Source organism: Carassius gibelio, chromosome B7 (assembly GCF_023724105.1).
Source record: "Carassius gibelio isolate Cgi1373 ecotype wild population from Czech Republic chromosome B7, carGib1.2-hapl.c, whole genome shotgun sequence".
Lineage (NCBI taxonomy): Eukaryota > Metazoa > Chordata > Actinopteri > Cypriniformes > Cyprinidae > Carassius > Carassius gibelio.
Window position 1 is genome coordinate 7567109 of NC_068402.1, and position 20777 is coordinate 7587885.

At 34.2% G+C, this 20777-nt stretch overlaps 1 protein-coding gene across 2 annotated transcripts; it reads right to left on the bottom strand.

Moving 5' to 3' along the window:
• Nucleotides 1-74: 74 nt before the first annotated feature.
• Nucleotides 75-19869, bottom strand: LOC127961317 (myocyte-specific enhancer factor 2A-like). 2 transcript variants are annotated; one of them, XM_052560379.1, is made up of 11 exons: nucleotides 19686-19869; nucleotides 12339-12516; nucleotides 9151-9354; nucleotides 6272-6406; nucleotides 4802-4964; nucleotides 4211-4270; nucleotides 3174-3316; nucleotides 3017-3043; nucleotides 1867-1984; nucleotides 1620-1746; nucleotides 75-1370 (listed from the first exon to the last, which is right to left on the bottom strand). In XM_052560379.1, the coding sequence occupies exons 2-11, from the start codon at nucleotides 12390-12392 to the stop codon at nucleotides 1097-1099; spliced, it is 1305 nt and encodes a 434-aa protein (XP_052416339.1). In that variant the 5' UTR covers nucleotides 12393-12516; nucleotides 19686-19869; the 3' UTR covers nucleotides 75-1096. The 2 variants fall into 2 exon arrangements, with proteins under 2 accessions (XP_052416339.1, XP_052416340.1); XM_052560380.1 differs by lacking the exon at nucleotides 3017-3043 and having other exon boundaries at nucleotides 19686-19867.
• Nucleotides 19870-20777: the final 908 nt, after the last annotated feature.

The window sequence follows — 20777 nt, forward strand, 5'->3', positions numbered from 1 at the left end:
GAATGACCTAGTTAATTATTATAAAGATTAACTTTATATAGGCAGTAATAAAGAAGTTAAACCACACAGTCAGCAAAAGAAGTGAGTAATATGTTTATTGCCATTTATCATGGTGTACAAACAATAAAGGGCTCAGCTTGATCTGAGAACAAACTGAGACAACTAACAGAGTTCCATAGATTGCATTGGCATCAATTAAAAATGTTTTTATATGGCATGAAGGAAGATCTAAAACCTGGTATTAGCAGCAAAATTCCTACGTGCCTCTTTGGAGACAAAACAAATGGCTTTAAAGCTCGACTGTTCACATTCAACAGAATCAGAATAAAGGATAAAAACACTATAAAAGACATTTAAATACTTTTTCTATTTTTTTTAATTGCTCGTGTTATCAGGTATTTTAAAGTAACAGTATTTACATTGTATAAATTATACTAAATATCTAATTCACAAAATGATTTGTGAATGAGATGTTTATAGTGTGTTCTCTTATAGAGGGATTGTGGCTTTAAGAACAAGAGTCAAGTTTATGATTAGCTCATTTTATCACCTAGGTAGTTACATTAATATGTCTAATTAATCAACCATTTTTGGGCCATTTTATCATCTGTTCTTCACAAACCTTGTGTTAAAGAACTGAAAGTGTCATTTGGCTGCCAGTTGATGATTGAAATGCAGATACCTGAGGTTCACCTAAAACTTTAACATACGAGTACGCACTCCATTTGATCACTAGGGCATTAAAGTCTACATACACCAAACGACAGCAAATAGGAAATCCCTATGGATATTTATATGGCTTTGATTGAGGACTCATAAAAAATACAAAAGATAAAATTTGGCTTGCAAAAAATAATATACTGCAAATAATGCAGCAAAGCTAACCCTCTATTGACAAAACAGTGTCATACACGTCATAACTTATACTAATATATATATAATCCTATAACAATACAAACAATTGAATGCACTCATTTTACAATAATTGTCTTTGTATTTCCCTTTCAGGGACGCCTCTTCACATTTCTAAAGCAGTACTTAGTGTTTGTTGCACACAGCACACTGCATATCTGTAATGTGACTTTAAAACGACGTTCTAAGTTACCCAGCTGTCCGTGCGCATGCGTTTGACTGAGGGATCTTCCTGGCTATCTGTCTCTGTTGATGATCTTTGTCCTGATGTAGCGGTGCCTGGGTGAGAGTCCAGCTGCTGTTCCTCACGGTCGCTACCTTCATATGAACTACCAGAAGAACCGAAGCTCTCGGCAGGAGAGCGGCCCACTTCTTGTCCGGAGCCGGGCCGAGGTTTGGTGGGGTACAGCGAATGACCAGCACGCTCTCTGGGAGGGGAGATGGGCTCTGATTTGATGCTGATGGTGTTGGTGGAGTCAGAAGCCAAAAAAACAAAACAAAAAAACAGTCTCAACGTGACAATGATGTTTAGCTGGACCCTTGACCTGACCTGTAATTTATTCCCCTTTTGAAACGACCTTTCTTTCAGCAGATGTTGTGTACAGAGTATGAAGTACATTTCAAATTAGGTATAAAACCTTTATGTGGCTTAACAATTTAACATTAATAGGTGAATGAAGCATGCATGTGGCATCACACATCCTCACCTCTGGGCACTGAATCCTGGCTGACCATGATTACTGTGTTTCCATGAAGAACCTGTTCCTGATATGACAGCCTCTGGTGAACTGAAGCTATGTAAAGAACTAGGCTCTGTACTGCTCAAGGCAAAATCTGTAAAAAAAAAAAAAAAAAAAAAAAATGAAAAAGTTAAATAGTAAACTAGTCATGAGGACATGAGGTCCAGAAACAAGTATTATTAGATGATTTATTATGTATAGGTCAATTATATACCTGAAGTGAAAGATGATGTCATGGCTGAGTACACAAGGCCCTGGGGATGTAGACTGGGGGTTGCCACGGAGACCACGGGTGTGCTCAGTGATTGGCTGGACTGAGAGTTGTCAGTTCTCTAAGGTTTAAATAAACAATGAACATGGTGCAAACAACAGTGGTTGATCCATGTGGAGGAAAACAGATAACAGCAAAATTATATAATCCCTATTCATTCATTTTCATATTCTACTCAAAAATGTAATCCTTTGAATATTTAATATTAACCACATTGGTATATCATACTACACTGTCACAGTAAGCAGGCTAACATACATCACTTTGAAAAATAATGCATATTATGGATAAGTGCCACTAATCAGCTAACATAACAACTTTGGGCAACTTCGACCACACTTAAAATGACTAAATGACACTATTTAATGAAAAACAAAACACAACAAAACAATAAAATAAACATAATGGAATAGAATAGAACACAAAACTAAATAAAGCCAACCAGAACATAGCAAATAAAAAAACTAAACTAAACTAAATTGAATAAAAAAGAAGAAAAGACCAGACCAGACCAGAAAGAAACACATAAACATAACAGAACAAAACAAAATAATAAAGTAAACATAATGGAATAGAATAAAACACACACACACACACAAACAGAACATAGCAAACAAAAACAAAATAAAAAATAAACATAATAGAATAGAACACAGAACAAAATGAAACAGAACCGAACAGAACATAGCAAATAAAAAATAAACTACATTAAATAAAAGACCAGAAAAACAAACAAACAAACAAACAAAAAAAACTGAACAAAGCAAAGCAAAAACAAAATAAAACAAAATAAATTAAAATAACTGAACAGAACAGAATGGCATAACAAAGCAATATACATACCTCTTTATATTCTCAATAATCTTTGGGACTAGGTTTTCAGTTAATATTATATAGTTCTAAGTTTCTGAAGGTTTCCGTTTCAGCTTTGACTGTGATGTTTCACTGAACCACTAGATGGCCTCATAGCATCTAACAGTTAAGCATTAGCTAGCTGTATCACTTCTTGCACTTCTTACATTTTTTTATGACCTAGTTAATGAGTCATTTTTTAAAAGCTTTTCTGAATACAAAGTTATCGAATTGCCCTTACCAAATGCTCCTCTGCTTCCTCTGGCGGCTTGCAAGAAATAGATTTAAGGAAGGACAGTTTCCGACAGGTCAATACTTTCTCATTGTCTAATGATTTCAGGATGTTTCACTGACATATTAAAGATCTGTAGCTGATGGCAGACAAAAGAAACCCTCACCGGTGCAGAAGCAGTGCCCTTGCACACTGGAGGAATGAGCACTCGGAGATCAGGTTTGCGCCCCGATGTAGACGATGCTTGAGATTTTGCAGAAACGACTCTTCCCATACTGTTTCCTTCTGAACCGCCAACAAAGCCATTAGCTGAATGAGGTACAGCAAAAAGGGATATGAATAAAATCTGGCTGAAGTATAGTATCGATTAAAACTGTGCACTGATGTCATCAAAAACATGAACCTTCAGGAACAATGACAACAACAAAAAAATGTTACAAGCTGAAAAATATTACTGGCATGTACCGTTCCATTTAAAAGCTTGGTGTCAGGAAGATTTTTTTTAATGTTCTCTGAATCATAAGTCTCTTATGATCATCATGGCTAAGTGATTTGATCAAAACCTATTATAAAAACACATTATATAAACACAGACAGGATTTTCATTTATATGCAATTTAAATAAGTGCAGCACAGTATAGTGAAAACTTGAGGCTTCATGTCCATAATACAGTAAATTATATATAGATCTGTCTTAAGTGTCAATTTTTCGAATTGATATTTGTACATCATCTGAAAGCTGAATAAATAAGCTTTCTGGAAAATCTGGAATCTGAAGGTGCAAAAAAAAAATCAAAATACTGAGAAAATCATCTTTGAAGTTGTCCAAATGAAGTTCTTAGCAATGCATATTACTGATCAAAAATTAAGTTTTTATATATTTACAGTAGGAAATTTATAAAATATCTTCATGGGACATGATCTTTATTTAATATCCTAATGATTTTTGGCATAAAAATTGTTTTATAATTTTGACCCATACAATGTTTTTTTTGGCTATTGTAAAAATATACCCCAGCGACTTAAGACTGGTTTTGTGCTCCAGGGTCACATTTTATCTCTCATTTAAGAAGAATTGCACAGCAAAAAGGGAGGTAAATAACATGTTTAATGCTTGTTCTTTAAACAGACTGACACCTTAGATACACGTTATAATTACATTCTGGCACATTGTATAAGTTAAATGAAAAAGGGAGTACCTACCCACATGGCTGGAGTGTGCACCGTTAGGAAGAGAGATTTCTGAGGAACCTCGCATGCCATCTGAACGTATGAAAATGAATCAAACAAACAAAACCTTCATTTGACTGACAAAAGTGACACTTCACCCAAAAATGAAAACTCAAAAAATAATAATTTACTCACCTTCAAGTTGTTTCAAACCTGAATTAATTTCTTTCATATGTTGGACACAAAAGAAGATATTTTTAGGAATGTTGGTAGCCAAACAGTTGATGGTAGCCATTGTCTTCCATAGTAGAAAAAAAAATACCATCAACCATCATTCTTCAAAATATCCTCTTTTGTGGTGCAAATTTCTACAGGTTTGGAACAACTGGATGTATGACTGATTTGACCGAACCAAAGCAGTGGCAATACTATAATATTATGATACCAGGGAAAAGAATGATTAGCATATCAACAACAGAATTTGCATGGAATTCCGAGCTACTTCAAAACATAACATGGAATGACTATCGTACAGCACACATTATCATGTATCACATCCAGGAAACCACATCATGATGGTATCACATTCAAAAGAGATGGTAATGATGTGCAGTAGATACTGACCCATGACTGCAGTGCTGTTGTTGGAGGACAGAGACAGCATGTTCGTCCCGCTGAGGGACACTGGGGTGTCCAGAGAGCTGTCTGTGCTGTAGGACAGCGTGGTTGGGTTGGTGACGGGCAAAGACAGCGGTATCGAGTAACTCTGCTGACCCAGAGCAGACGGCTGATGAAGACAAAGAAGAAGATGTGAGAGAGATGTGAAGGGATAAGTTAGAGTAGTAGCAGTTCTACAAAACTGTAGTGTGATACTGATTAACATTACTTTACGAAAATTGTAATAAGCAACATACTGTATTTTCCAGACTATAAGTCGCACTTTTTTCATAGTTTGGCTGGTCCTGCGACTTATAGTCAGGTGCGATTTATTTATCATAATGAATTTGACATGAACCAAGAGAAAACATTACTGTCTCCAACAGCGAGAGGGCGCTCTATACTGTTCAGTGCTCCTGAAGTCTACACTGAAGACATAGAGCGCCCTCTCGTGGCTGGAGACGGTAATGTTTTCTCTTGGTTCTTGGTTCTAAATAAATTCGACTTATAGTCCAGTGCGACTTACATATGTTTTTTTCCTCATCATGACGTATTTTTGGACGGATGCGAATTATACTTAGGTGCGATTTATAGTCTGAAAAATATGGTAATCTGGATTACACATATTAGGTAATGCAGTCTGACTACTTTTTTTGATTACTTTTGACTCATTGTTTGTCACTAAGACTTGAATGTGATTATTGTGTAAGAAAAAATCGGGTTTGTGAAAAAAAACAAAAAAAAACAAATGAAAAGTTAATGAAAAGCTAAAGATTAATGAAATCATAAATATGTCAAAACCCTGGGAATCAATCACTACATTTCATGAACAAACATGAATGAACATGAAAACATTACATGGAAAAAGTCTTCCAGCTTAGAAATATTTTTGTCCAGACTTCCACTAATTAGTAAAGTTCATTGGATATGATTTCATATCCGTCATATTTCACAGCTGTGCTCAGCAGTGTGAAGTAACTTGGCATAATTAGTCTCATGTATATAAGTGATAGGTTCATATAGAAACAATTATTTAAATTAATAAAATAAATAAAATAAGGGCAGGGGTGAATCAATAAATCATGAATAATTTACAGCTATTGTGTGAATAATATGTAATCATGAAATCCATAAAAAGGTAACTCTAATATAATTTAATTGCAAGTACTTAACTTTTGGAATCTGATTACCTAATCCAGATGACATGTAATCAGTTACTAGAGTTCTGGATGATTGCAAGGATGTTTCGGCTGTTTTACAGTTTGTTACCTACTGTAGGTGGGTAGTGTACTGTAGTTGCTAAGGTGGTTGTAAAGGTTGGTTGTAAAGTTGTTGCTTTGTAGCTTCTAAGATGGTGTGGTGAACATGAGAGAAGTGGAAAAAAAACTCTTGAACAGTGATGCCAAGACATAAAAAAACATGCATCACGCTGCTTACAAGTTTGTGATTTCTCATCATGTTATCAAACTCTTCATTAATCTTCTGATATTTCTCCTCCGTGTGAGGCGTGAGGACATATGAAGCTTCTGGATCTGGGCTGTCACAACCTCTTTGCTCCTTTTTGTTCAGCACCTGTAAGGAGCAACAAAGAAGAACAGTATGATGGCATTAAACTCTTAACATTCACTAGGATGTCTGTATGTGATCCTAGACCACAAAATCAGTGTTTGGAATACATTTTTCAAAACTGTGATCTGAAAGCTGGATAAAAAAGTATCCACTGGTGTATGGTTTGATAGGATAGGACAATATTTGGCCGAGATACAACCATTTGAAAATCTGAGGGTGCAAAAAAAAATTTAATACTGAGAAAATCACCTTTGATGTTGTCCAGATGAAGTTCTTAGCAATGCATATTACAAAAAAAACGTTTTGATATATTTACAGTAGGAATTTTTCAAAAAATCTTCATGGAACAAGATCTTTACTTAATATTCTAACAATTTTTGGCATAAAAGAAAAATCTATCTATCTAAAAATGCAAATTCTTCTTCTTTGAAAATAGCTTTTACTATAAACAGATGCTCACTGCAGACATAATATTGGAACAGCATCACATTAGCATGATTCATAAATGATTAACTATAAACCAAATACAAAATATATTATTCAGCTACACTGTGTATACTACCTTGAATTATTATTTTAATTTTTTTTTAAATAGGAAGTAAAAAAGTAGCCAATATTATGTCTCTAATAATAGTTTTATATTGTTGTCATGTGACCTCATCATATTGAATATTCAATATTCAACATTTGCCATCCAGTTATGATCTCTTATCACACTGGAAATGAAAAAAAGACAAGTTGAGTACATTGCATTATGGGATGCAATATTGCATACATTTAACTCGGTTATATACTGCCCATTTTGGCAAATGTCATCAAGGTATTATATCCATACAGAATATTATCCTACCTATTACTGAATATTACAGTGCTAAAGCAAAAGTGTTAGCGCGGGACAGTAGATTGAGGACACTCTTGCAGCGGTTTAAGAGCCCTTATGAGAGTGAATGGAAATCAGAAGCCTTTCTCATCCTCAGACGCCTGTAATGCTGTAACTGTGTGCTTTAACTCACAATAGAGGTTAAAGAGCTCAGCTAGGAGGCTCTGATTCTCTATTCATCTGGAATAAAGTTTAAGCGCTAATAATATGGCAATGAAAACCAAAAAGATATGCAGTTAAGATTTTGACTAATGTGACAGGATCTGCCCTCCTCTAAACATCATCAATTTCCTAGGTATAGTCATTCAATAATCTATGTGAAATGGTCCGCTGTGGTCAATCTCCAGTAAAAAAAACACTATATTTTCTCACAAATCTTAACTAAATCTCTTCATAAACTGAAGAGGAGACACATAAAGTGATCTTTAAAATAGTTTCTATTTGGATGCATATTACATCTGAATATCTAATTAAAGTGGCAACTATGTTCAAAAGTTCCTATAAGCTGCTATATGGCACGCTAATATACTGTAAATCACTAGCTCAGGAGTAAGTGTTTTCGCTAAAGTGAGACCAGCAGACGAAATTCTGATTCAGAAATGCATGTCTGGTACACGTAAGCAATTTGTTATCCATGGAGGCTAATGAGAGCAGCACTAGCCAAGAAAGCCACGTCTTGGGATAGTATCTCAGGTTTCCTCAGCATGAATGTTGGATAAGACTGGATCCTTATTTTTAGCTGCAGCCAATTAGCACCACTCACACAAAATCTGTTCACATGACTTCAGCACCAGCATTTAGCTGCAGATAGCTAGAGGCTGAACACACATTCACTTTAAACCTGCCATCTCTACAGAAAGTCTCATTGCTTATTGCAAACAAATATTGCACATACAAAAACAAAGATTAACTCAGATTTTAGATTTTTTTTGTTGTTGCAATTCCGGGTTTAAATTACGCAATTCTGCGATTTTATCTAAGTTTACATTTTGCAATTTTAATATTGTTTCTAAGAATTCTGATTTTACATTTTGAAATTATTACTTCTTTTTTTCAGAATTCTGAGTTGTTGTTTTTTTGCTTCCCTTATGAAATACAAAATAATAAAAGGTAATTGCGACTTTTTATACCACAATTCTGACTTTCCGACTCCCACAAGACTTTATTCTCAGAATTGCAAGGAAAAAAATTGTGAGATTGATTGTGAGATAAAAAAAAAAAAAAAAAAACAATTAATTTTTTTATTCTGTGACAGAAATGGGCTTCCACAGAAAACAACTGTTTTAATATTATTTCGCAACATTACAGTTTTACTATATTTTTAATCAAATAAATGTAGCCTTTGTGAGTATAAGGGACTTATTTTAAAAAGCACTAAAAAAACTTCCGACAGGTGGTGTATGAGTCGCTTTGGATGAAAGCAATTATGAATCAACGTAAACACAGAAATCAACTGCCTATATAACATGATAAAAGGTAAAGCATGGAAAACCTTGGCATGCATCACACGTAAATAGTAAATAGAGCAAATGCATGTGAAAATGAAGACGTAATTTGAGCACATGCCTCACTGAAGACAGTGATCTATAATTACTTCAGCCTGCATGCTTGAAATGTGGCCCAACTGTTCGCTAACTGTATTACAGCAACAGTAAAAGCAGCCCGCATCTCCAGATGCTACTGCTACGACATGCATTAGTGTAATTTGTTAAAGGCCCTTCTGTGAGATCAGATATAGGTCATAAGATTCAGAATGCATCAAGATCGCTACTGTGAAACGTCATAAGAGGTATTCTGTGATCAGCAAAGCATCTTTCAGTATACATGGGAGCACATTAAAACCAGTCACAAGCGTGTAGCCACTTACTTCGACAATGTCCGAGTTGGTCCTGCTCTCATGAGGTTCGTTGTATTCGGTGTACTTGAGCAAGACCTTGTCCATGTCTGTGCTGGCGTACTGGAAGAGCTTATTGGAGCGGTTGAAGATAATCAGGGCTATTTCACAGTCACACAGTACACTGAGCTCATACGCCTTCTTCATCAGACCAAACTTCCTCTTTGTGAACGTCACCTTGGAAAATGATGGGAGAAATATTAAAAAGGTTAGAAATGTTATCCTTGTGGACATAGATATCAAAGAGGAGTTCAAGTAACTTGATCAAAATCTGTTCTCCGTTGACTGATTAAGTTAGAATTGGTTTTGTCCAAAACAAAAGCTAGATTATGGATGTAATAACATCATTAAACTTTGAAAAGAGCAAGTGAAATAACTATTTTCAACAGTGGTAATAATAATCAATGTTTCTTGAGCAGCAAATCAGTCAAGAATGATTTCTGAAGGATCATGTGACACAAAAGACTGGAGTAATGATACTGATTCAGGTTCACTATACAGAAATAAATTACATTTTTAAATATATTACAGCAGAAAACTAATGTGTAATAATAAATGTGTAATAATTTCACAGTATTAATGCATTTACCTTATTTTTTATCATCTGACTTTTTAATGGCAGTATATGTAATATTTAAGACAACTTCAAGCTTTTAATACTCTTAGAAACTACTATGGTACTGTACTGTTGTGTATGCTCATTAATAGTATAGAAGTCCAGCTGTCAGGGTTGCCAGATCATCTTATGTTTCCTGCCAATTATCACCCTCCCGGAGGAATCTCAAGCTCGCTGCCACTTCACAGCTGAGGGCCAAATACTTACAGCAGTACATGAAACTCTCAGTGTTTGTTGTCAGTGTCACAGTGTAAAATCACATTAGAAATGCTCAACCACTGTGTTTCAGAGCTCTTACAGAGGATTGATTAGTGCTTTTGAGATAATGCTCAGTTTAAATCAAGCCAGCTCACTTCAGATCTTTCTGGTTTGGTTTGGTTCAGTTTGGTTCATAACTTGACTACAGTCAAGTTATGTAGAGTGTGAACCAAGAGTAATCAGAATAAAAAAGTTATTAAAATTACCACGGATTTACTATGTTTTTAGGGCTTGGTACCATAAGAAGAAAAGAAAACTGGCAGAACAAATGTAGTTTTTTAACATGCTACTCCATGGTACTTTCAAAAATACTATCTTTTTTTTTTAAATAAGTGAAGTATGGCTATACCATGTTTTTCTGGATATGGTTCTAATGCTATGTTATTTACACTTTGGAGTACAATATACATACAGTATATAGTTCATATATAAATACAGTACGCAGATGGCATATATACCATGCCATTACCATCTGATTTACTATCATGTGTACAGTACCATTTAAAAGTTTGGGGTCATACTTTTATTCAGCAAAGACACATAAAATCGAAAAAAAGTGACACTAAACATTTATAATGTTACAAATGACTTTCCACTGATAATAAATGCTGTTCTTTCGAAGTTTCTATTCATTAAAGATCCCCATTTCCACAAAAAATATTAAGCAACCTAACTGTTTTCAACATTAATAATAATAATAATAATAAATGTAAACTGAATGGAAAATCAGCACATTAGAATGATTTCTGAAGGATCATGTGAGACTGAAGACTGGAGTAACGATACAGAAAATTTTTCAAATATATTCAAATAGAAAATGGTTATTTAATACAAAAAATATTTCACAATATTACTCTCTTAACGTTTTACTATAACCTTGGTTAAATCATGCTATCACTTTAAATACATCAAGGCTTTCAACTATATAGTGAACGAACACCAACCTAACAACATACAGTACAGAGGAATTATTCATGTACACAGGAACCTATTTCTACGTACATATGTATGTCACTGACTAAAAACCGTCAGTGGACTCACCGATCAAAAACACTGTGTGTACCAAAAACACTCTCCTGAACAAGAGCGCCCAGACTAGAGAGGGTTTGTGGTGCCGAATTTAGATTCCAGTGCAGACTGGGTAAATTCAGGACTGTCCCTGTGGTTTTGCTGTGAGTGATGGCCATCAGGGGCAGAGAGGGACACTGTACAAGCCCTCAGACTGACCAGTGTCCTAATGAGAGATGTGGAGCCCAGAACTGCTCTAATTACTGCCACAACACCACAGAGACTACAGCCGGCTGAGGAACCCAGACAAGAACTCCTGTGTGCAGACGCATGGAGGAGGGTCAGCCCGGTCCCACCAGGACAGACCCCGAGTCTGACCTGTACATTCATTAAACACGCTTGAGAGACACGGGGCACTCCTGAGCGAACATTTGAACAGATATGAATCAGTGTATGTTAGGAAAGAAGGTGTGAGACGTCCCTACTGCTCCAATGGTCTACAAAGCTGATCTATAAGAAAACGCCATTAAAATTTATATCCAGTGATTACAGATGCTGTTGAATAGGGATTAGAATCAGAAGGATCTGAATTATTCCGAATGCTTAACAATTCCATTTTTAACCCTTTAAAGGAAGCACCACAAAACAAAATGTGGTTCAGTGCCGAAACGCTCCAACTGAGTCATTGAATAAGTCACTTAAATGTTAAGTCAACTTAAATGTTAACGTCTGTTAACAATTTCCTTAAAAAAAACTAAAAATGTAATATTATGATATATTATTACAATTTATAGTACATGTTTTATATTATAATATTATTTGAAATCTAATTTATTCCTGTGATGGCAAAGCTGATTTCCATCAGCCATTACTCCAGTCCTCAGTGTCACGGGATCCTTCAGAAATACATTTCTTATTAATATCAATGTTGTTAACAGTTAATAACAGTTGCTGCTTAACATCTGTGTGGAAACCGTGATACATTTTTTAAAATAATTATTAAATGAATAGGAAGCTGAATGTGTATTTATTTGAAAATTATTCTCTTGTAAAATAAATGCTTTTACTGTCATATTTGGTCAATTTAACAGATTTAATGCATGATTAAGAGATTTAACACAGTTTTGAAATGTAGTGTATATTATTTTTTTCACTAATGACTGAAATAAAATGCACATTTATCTTAAACATCTAGTAGCTGATTTGGAAAGGACCTAACATTTTCTTTTTTTTACTACAGTTTTAGACTGGATTCATGCAGAAGACATCTTCATCTCACCTGTCTGTTTCTCTCATCCATAATGCGTGTAATCTGGATCTTCTTTCGTCCCATTGTCACTTTCTTCTGTCTCTCTTTGCAAATCCAAATCCTCTTCAGTGATTATGATGGATTATGTTTTGGTTTTACTGCGCCGTAAGAAACCACCTCCTCTCTGCATTCTTCAGCACACCAGAACCTGCAAGAGATGCAAGGAGATGTCAAACAAAGCTTTTATGGAAATGTACAGAATTGAACAGTGACAGAATGTAATGATATTTCTCATTAACATGGATTCAAGCCATTAAAACCCCAATCTGAATAAATCAATCTGAATCTACAACATCCTGACACATCAGCCTGTCATTACCTTTCAGTGCAATATCCATCCAAGAGAGAAACTTCCTTTAGCTTGTACTTACTCCTCAATTAGAATGCTTCCTAAGAAAAGATTAAAAATATAGCACTCCAACTATTTCTGGAGCTCAGAAGAACTAAATGTGGCTCCAAGCCCTGTTTTTAGAGAATCTCCTGCCTGATGTTTCTCAGTGAAGGAGCAGATCTTGAGATCTGATGGAAGACAAAGGAACAACACCCATATTCCTGCACTTTCACACCTTCCCGCTCATCTCCACAGTTACCAGGGCAACCAACGAGATGCCTTACATATGATCTATCAACTCTGTCTAAGTGAAACAAAGAAGAAGGAGCCAGTGCTATTAAACAACACTGTATATTTTAGCAATGCTTTTACATCTTGTGTCTTGCATGTTTAGGATTGTACATTCAAATTTACATCTCGTATTTCACACTTATGCTTCTGGCAGACTCTTTTATTAAAAGCAACATAAACAAGCAATCAAAGGTATACCATTTTCTTTAAAATCAATTTATGCATTCCCTGTTTGAGCTACAGGAATACCTATAAGTTGTATATGCCTATTTTCTATTTACTAATTTAATTGGAATAAAAATAAAATATTTAAAATGTACATAATGTGTAAATATTGGGGGGAAAAATTCACACGACATGACTTCTAATGTTTCATTGCTGATAATTCACCGGTGGTAAAAGAGAGGCAATGCATGCAGGAATGATATGCTATTATTCTTCATCATGCAAATTTACGAGTGAATGTCACAGCAGCGGTGAGACACACTGTAACTCTTCTGCCATCCAGGATTTGCATTAATGCACTTTTGTATAACATAGTTATACTTTCTTGTTAAAGGGGTTTTGCATCTGTGGTTTATAAAAGACTACCTTTCCTGAAATGCAAAAAAAAAACCAAGCACGTTTGGTTCATTTGGTGCATAATGCTTCTATATACATCTGGAAAAAAAACATGAAAAAATAACACTTTACATAAAAAAAAAAAAAACACTTTATTTGTCCCCTGGGGCAATTCAAAAGGTTGTGCAGTGTAACATATATATACAGATAGATAGATATAGAAATACAGACATACATACATATACTGTATATATATATATATATATATATATATATATATATATATATATATATATATATATATATGTATATATGTATATATATATATATATATATATATATATATATATATATATATATGTATATATGTATATATATATATATATAAACAGATTAACATAAATTAGCAGTACTTCACTTCCAAAGGCTTTGTGAATCAGTTTGACTGAATCACTAGAAAGAACAGACTCAAATGAGACAAATCATCATGACTACAAATCAAATCATCACTAATTTGAGTTCCATTCTCACATAGTCTGTTTGATTCATCGACACTCTCATGAAAGCAACTGAAAGATGCGCTGCTGCACAGATACAAATGAACACCATTTACAATGAGTGACTAAAACAGATAAATGTTTCCAGCAGACCAGTGCGATTCAGTCAGAAACACAACTGGCATTATCACACCCACAGCACACAGACATGACAGTCTTGCTTATAGCCGTGCTCTGGAGCTGAGTAAATGTCTGGCCTCTTAACATAAATCATTTTTACTACAATTCACTACACAAAACATGGACATGGCATTATACCCTGTGGTCTTGCATGAAGAATACAGGCCTTGTCTAGTAATTAAGGGTTGTGTAATTGTTTCCATAATAAATGCAGGCTGACACAGCTACGTTCTGCAAAACATCTGGCTTCGGGGGCCTCGTGTGTCTTATTTCTTTGTTTTTATTATATTTCCATGTTTTGGCTATTCAAGAAGATCTGCATAAGCAGTTATTTCTATTATGATGTAACTTAACTACATTGTTTTATATCCTTACTGTCAGAAACATTCATTTTTGTAGATGTATTCAGACGGATTGCTTTAAAAGCAGTTTCTTGAGTTTTTGGAAATGTAATCAGGATTTAACTGTACGAGTTCTGGACTGGTTTATTTATAACTAAAAACAGCCAGATGAACTTCCATAAATAGCCTGTTTGGAGAATTGTTTTTATTTATTATTATGATTAAAATTATAGTTAATTTCAACTAATTTCAAAAAGGCTGCATTATTTGATTTATTTGCTGTACAAAATAATAATAATATAGTGAAATATTAGTACGGTTTAAAACAGCTGCTTTCTGTTTTAATACACATTTTTTTAATGTAATTTATTCCTGTGATGCAAAGCTGAAATTTCAGCATCCAATATGCAAATTTACTGCTCAATAAACATTTCTTTTTGTTATTAATGTTGACAACAGTTATGCTGCTTTATATTTTTTGTAGAAATTGTATTTTTCCAGGATTCATTGATTTAAAAAAAGTTCAAAAGTACATTTATTTAAATTGTAAATATTTTTATAAATGTATTTACTGTCACTTTTAATCAATTTAATGTGCCTTTGCTGAATAAAAGTATTGCCTACACTGTAAAAAATTTCTTGTTGTTTTTACAAAAACTTTTTGGCAGCTGTGGTTGCCAGAATAATTTTGTAAAAATACAGAAAACTGTAAACACATTTACGTCAAAAACTGTTAATTTTACAATATAAAGCTGTAATTTACAAACAAGAAAATGTGAATATAAACCAGTAAATTCAACAACACACAAAATTAAATCTGTTTTGTACCTTGAAAATACTGACAACCACCATAATAATAAAGATGGTACTGTATAAGAGAAAGCCACATGAAGTATCAAAGCTCATCACAAGTAGCTTCACCACAAGCAGAAGTATATATTAACATATAGAAGGTGCACATTTCTGGAAACACAAAACACCATCATGGTAACACACGTGATACTTAAATAATGCAAAAAACTTTCATTAAGCAACAGAAGATGTAACATAAAGCTCAAATGTACATAACTGATAACAAGAACTATTTAAAAACATGATTATTTAAACAAAATACTTTCAAACGTGGAGTGTCACGCAGGGAATTCTGGGAATATCAGTTTACAGTTTTAGACTGTAAATTATACATTGATTTGTTCTTTTTTTACTTCTAAAAGCTGTATAATTAACAGAATTTTACTGTAAATTTACATTAAATGCTTTGTTAGATCTTTTACAGTTTTTCCCTGTATATAGTACGGGAACTTACTGTTAACCTATTATCAGTTTTTTTCCGTAGCGTTTTTACAAAATTTTACAGTTAAAATTACACTTATTTTTTACAGTGTATTTTTGTTTTTGAAAACAAAAAACTGAAAACTGAAAGTGTCTTTGTAAAATATTAATTAAGAATGAGAGATATAAAGTCACAATTATGCGAAGCATTTATTGCAATTGTGAAATAAAAATGTCAAAATATGAGACGATTTTTGAGACACTGTATAGAGTTGCAACTGTGAAATATAAAATGAGAATTAGAAAATAATTTGTGTACACTTTATCTACAAATATCTACAAAAATTTAAGAAACACAAAATCACCTGCAAATTTTCAGGAAAGAAGTCTAAGTTAATTAAATTAAATTAAATTAAACTAATGAAACTATACAAGTCATTAAATAAAGCCCAGTCAACCTTGTCTTACATATAAAAACCAAGTTTAATAAGATCTTCCAAATATCCCCAGAAGCCAACTCCTTACAGCTTCTAAAAGCATTTTTGGAAGAATATCTCCTCAGATTTGTTTTTGTTCTGTCATTAATATTCTGCCCTTTCAGCAAATAGAACGCTTCCTACTTATGTTAGGACCTAAGCACACAACAACCAAAGAATCCCTGCTGAGTCCCAGACATAACAGCTACTGCTTCTTCATGAGATCATAAAGCTCACGCTGAGAACTAATGTACGCTAATCTCATGTTGTCTCTGAATTAGTTTAAATGAGGAATGTCTCGACCTGAAAGCATTTTACTTTGTGTCATATATGCACTCAAACTAAACACTGACTCTCCACACTGAGAAGTTCCAGATTAAAGTCTTTAGTCATTTCAACTGGAGAAGATAATTGACTACACTGATTGAATGAACTGATATGATTTCATAAGGTCAGTCCTAAACATCAGATTAAAAAACTAATAAATCTGAAATACTAGCAGTGTGAACAAAATCAACAAAAGAGCATCGATATACAAGTGCTATAACAAGTCTCACTTAGCTTAATGCAGTACACATAGCAAGGGATGATAGCAAAAAAATGATTTGAAAATCTGATCTGATTCCAAATCTCAATAAGCTGGTCATTATCACAAAATCAACCCCTTATTCCACCCTAAAGAGTTTTTTTTTTTTTTGTATTTTATAACATAAGAAGAAACACACCAAAACTAAGAAACTGGTCGCCATGTCCAACAGTAAACGGGCATTATGCAAAAACAATTGAACGAAATCAAGCAGGCAAGAAATAAAGAAATAAAGAAAATTCCCATCGGCATGGTCACATTTACTGTCGCTCTGCTAAATTTTGCAGGAAAATGTCAATAGAAATCACTTGCTTCACTTGCATTTAAACTAATCAAATCTTGCATGAACTGTTTTAACGTGACCACGCGTTAACGTGACCACTTTATTCTTCAAAATCTAAAATAAAAAAAAATCTAAACTCTGCAGGATAGTGGATCTCGTGAGCCAGATTTGAGTATCCCTGATCTACATCCTTATCTCATGCAAATTAGTCCCAGGATCCACTCAGTCACACAAGCTCTGACTGCTCCACTTTCACTCGGCTAACTGAAGTAGCAAACGCTACACAAGTGGCAATATTTTGGTTTAATTACGCCATGTTTGAACTGATTTCAAAGAGAAGAGTGAATTATACATGGCTGTAGCCTACAAATCAATCTATCAGAATGCTAATTGACTTTATGTATCAGTTTTTACAGTGCTGGGCACATAATAGAAATTGATATCATTAGCCTTTGGTTTGACTCCATTATCAAAGAGCTAATAATCTGCGGCTAATGTTAGCTAAACCATGTCCTAGTTCGCCATCTCAGATAGCTAGCTACCTTTAAAAAAAATCAAAATCCTAAGGTAGAAAAGCTTTGTTGATTATATAAAAAAGACCCTAAGTTGAAAAGCATTGGCTACATTTTCAAACCACATTTCTGAAACTGTCTTTGGTACACAGCAGCTTCAAGGAGAAATGCTCAACAATAGTGTTGAATGATGAATTTGCACATGGTTTGTCTTTAAGCATATTAAAAACACCAGATGTAAACAAGGTTAAAAACTTGATTTTTCACCACAGGGGCTCTTTAAAAAATTACTTTTGTAGACTACTGCAAATATAATGTGCAAATTGTTCCCTATAGTTCTAAATCTTTGCTAGATGTAATAACACAATATGACTTCTGGCTCACAACAGAATTGTATCCCGTAGTATTATACTGTATTTTAAGCATTGCCAGACAGCTAGAGTAGTTGGCAGTCAAATCCCAGAGGCACAGCGCCAACCCTCAAGCCCTCAGGTTTGGCCGCGATCACTGAATCTTAACAGTGAGTCTAATAAAGCGCACTCGTGCTCCTTCCTCAAATCTAATCTACAGTTTGATTTGGCAAAGTGCAGACGTTTTTATTTAGACATCACAAAATAAAGTTTCATGGGATTGCAGGAAGCCAAACTGGGGAGCTAATATTTAGAGACAATTATATTTGATTTCTGTATTTATCGAGTATAATTTCTGAAAGATGGGCAGTTTATTTAGTTTCAAACATGTGGAGCTGTGGTCAGGAAGAAGGCAGCCAGAGGTTTATGGCTCCGTTTTTAAATTTGACCTCATGTGAGCATGCAGTGCAGTACAGACAATTCAAAAACACATCTGAAATGTGTGATTGTATTACTTAAACACATGCATATGTTAGATAAAATAAATATAATGGATTAAACATAAAACTACACATATAAACATCATGCATGCTTTAAAGGGCCAGTATAACTATGAAGTCTAAACAGATTACAAATGCTGAGCTAGTCTAGGTAACCTAAAAATCTGAATCAAATGCAGCCTGAAAAGTGTGGTAGAAAGAGAATCAATGCCATGACATTGGTCCTGAATCTGAAATAACATCTAGGAGCATACTTTAAGTAAACGGACCTGTTGTGATAGAAGGTTAACACAATGCTTTGTAAACTCCCAAAGTTAAGATTTATTACAGCATGCAGTATACAAGGACCTAGATAGTACTACATTCACACCTGAAATCATTTATAAAAAATAAAAAATTGTACATCTTAACCATTTTGCAATTAATTTTGCATATTCGACTATCACTGTGATCATCATAGTGTTCAGAATAGGTTTACCATCATTTGATAACCAGATTTCTTTACACTACTCTTTTTGCCTTCTTTTTGAAAATTAAGCAATGCAAATAAACTTTCTAAAATATACTTTCTTATCTAATGCAGTGACATCTATAGCCTACATTAAATCTGGTTTATTAGTGCAAAAGCCTGAAAAATCAAACAAAGCTCATATATACTCTGTTTAACTTGGATATTCCTTATGATTGCACAATTAAATTTGTATTATGTATGTAGTCTATAACCTCACAAGACCGTAAATATTGCAAATAACTGTTAAATAAATGTAAAAATACTTTTACCAAAGACACGTTACAGCAAAACAGTCGCTGTATTAGATACGGCAAATATCGAGAATACCGCGCTATTAATTATATGACTAAAGTGCAATTCAATAAACCCAGTTTATAAAGCAAAGTGGCAGTAACTTTCTGCTTTCTTTCATTAACCCCGACATCAAACGACGCGTGCAACAAAAGCGCGTAACGTTAAACGCGGAGCACGGATGACGTCACACAATTGCGCGTAACTTAATTAAGTAACGGGAATAAATTAGCGAATTAAATCAACGTGAAATGACCTTTCTTAATGTGACTGATCGGTTCACCAACGAGCATTTTAATCCACGTCGCTTTATCAGAGATATGTGTAGTTCTTACCTTCAGACGGACGCTTTTAAGAGTTGGAGAAAGACAAAAAGAGCGCAAACCGAAGGGATGGATTCAAAGATGAGGATTTGTAAACACTGTATTATTATCCCGAGTCTTTCCTGGTCTCGTGCATGCACTGCTGGATGATCCAGAGCTCCCAGGCAGCTCCTCCCTCCTCCATCAGTGTCCTTCAGAGACCTTCCAGCCCACCTCTCTCTCTCTCTCTCTCTCTCACTCTCTCTCTCACACACACACACACACACACACAGATTGATTCGAGCTTCTGTGTCACCAGATAACATGCCATACTATACACAACGCCAATATTAGCGGACATTTGTGCATAAATGCATCAATGAAGAATTTTAAAAACATATGAAAAGAATAAAATTTGACCCTGGACCACAAAACCAGTCATATCGGTCAATTTAAAAAATGAATTTAATAATCTTTCCACTGATGTATTGTTTCTTAGGATAGGATCTATCTATCTATCTATCTATCTATCTATCTATCTATCTATCTATCTATCTATCTATCTATCAATTCATCAACATTTTTGAAAAGTAAAAATAGTAATCGAATCTACTTTACTGTAGGTGACTAAATGTCATTTTCTGGTATTTTAGTATGAAGGTGAACAGCAGGCAGGAGAGACGTCTGTTGGCCTGTCACAGGGAATATAATCAGAAATAGGAAAATATATTACAATACACGTTTCACTCAAGGTGATTTATGAGATAAATCTAAACACACAAGCCTGAATGTTACACTTTCAGAAGTCAGAGCTGAATAGTATGAAGTGAATATCTGCTTCAAGTCTGCATGGCCAATTTGCAAACAGTAAGATCTTACTAAATCTTTCATACTAAACATACACACATAAATAAGAACAACCTGAAAATTCATTTTGCACAAACAATGACATGACTATATTTGCATATATGAACAACTTCCAAATGAATGCCATAAAAAAGACAATAATAAAAGACAATATGCCAGCTCTGAATTGTCTCATCGAGTATCAGACACAGATGATTATGTGTATTTGATGCATCAATTGCAGCTTCACAATATAATGACATTCACAATTCAAAATGG

Coding starts and splice junctions, on each gene's coding strand:
- LOC127961317 (XM_052560379.1), bottom strand. CDS start 12,392: ATGGGACGAAAGAAGATCCAGATTACACGCATTATGGATGAGAGAAAC. Junction 6,407..9,150: donor CCAACTCGGACATTGTCGAA/GTAAGTGGCTAC, acceptor TGCTCCTTACAG/GTGCTGAACAAAAAGGAGCA. Junction 1,985..3,016: donor AGGAAGCAGAGGAGCATTTG/GTAAGGGCAATT, acceptor TTTAAACCTTAG/AGAACTGACAACTCTCAGTC.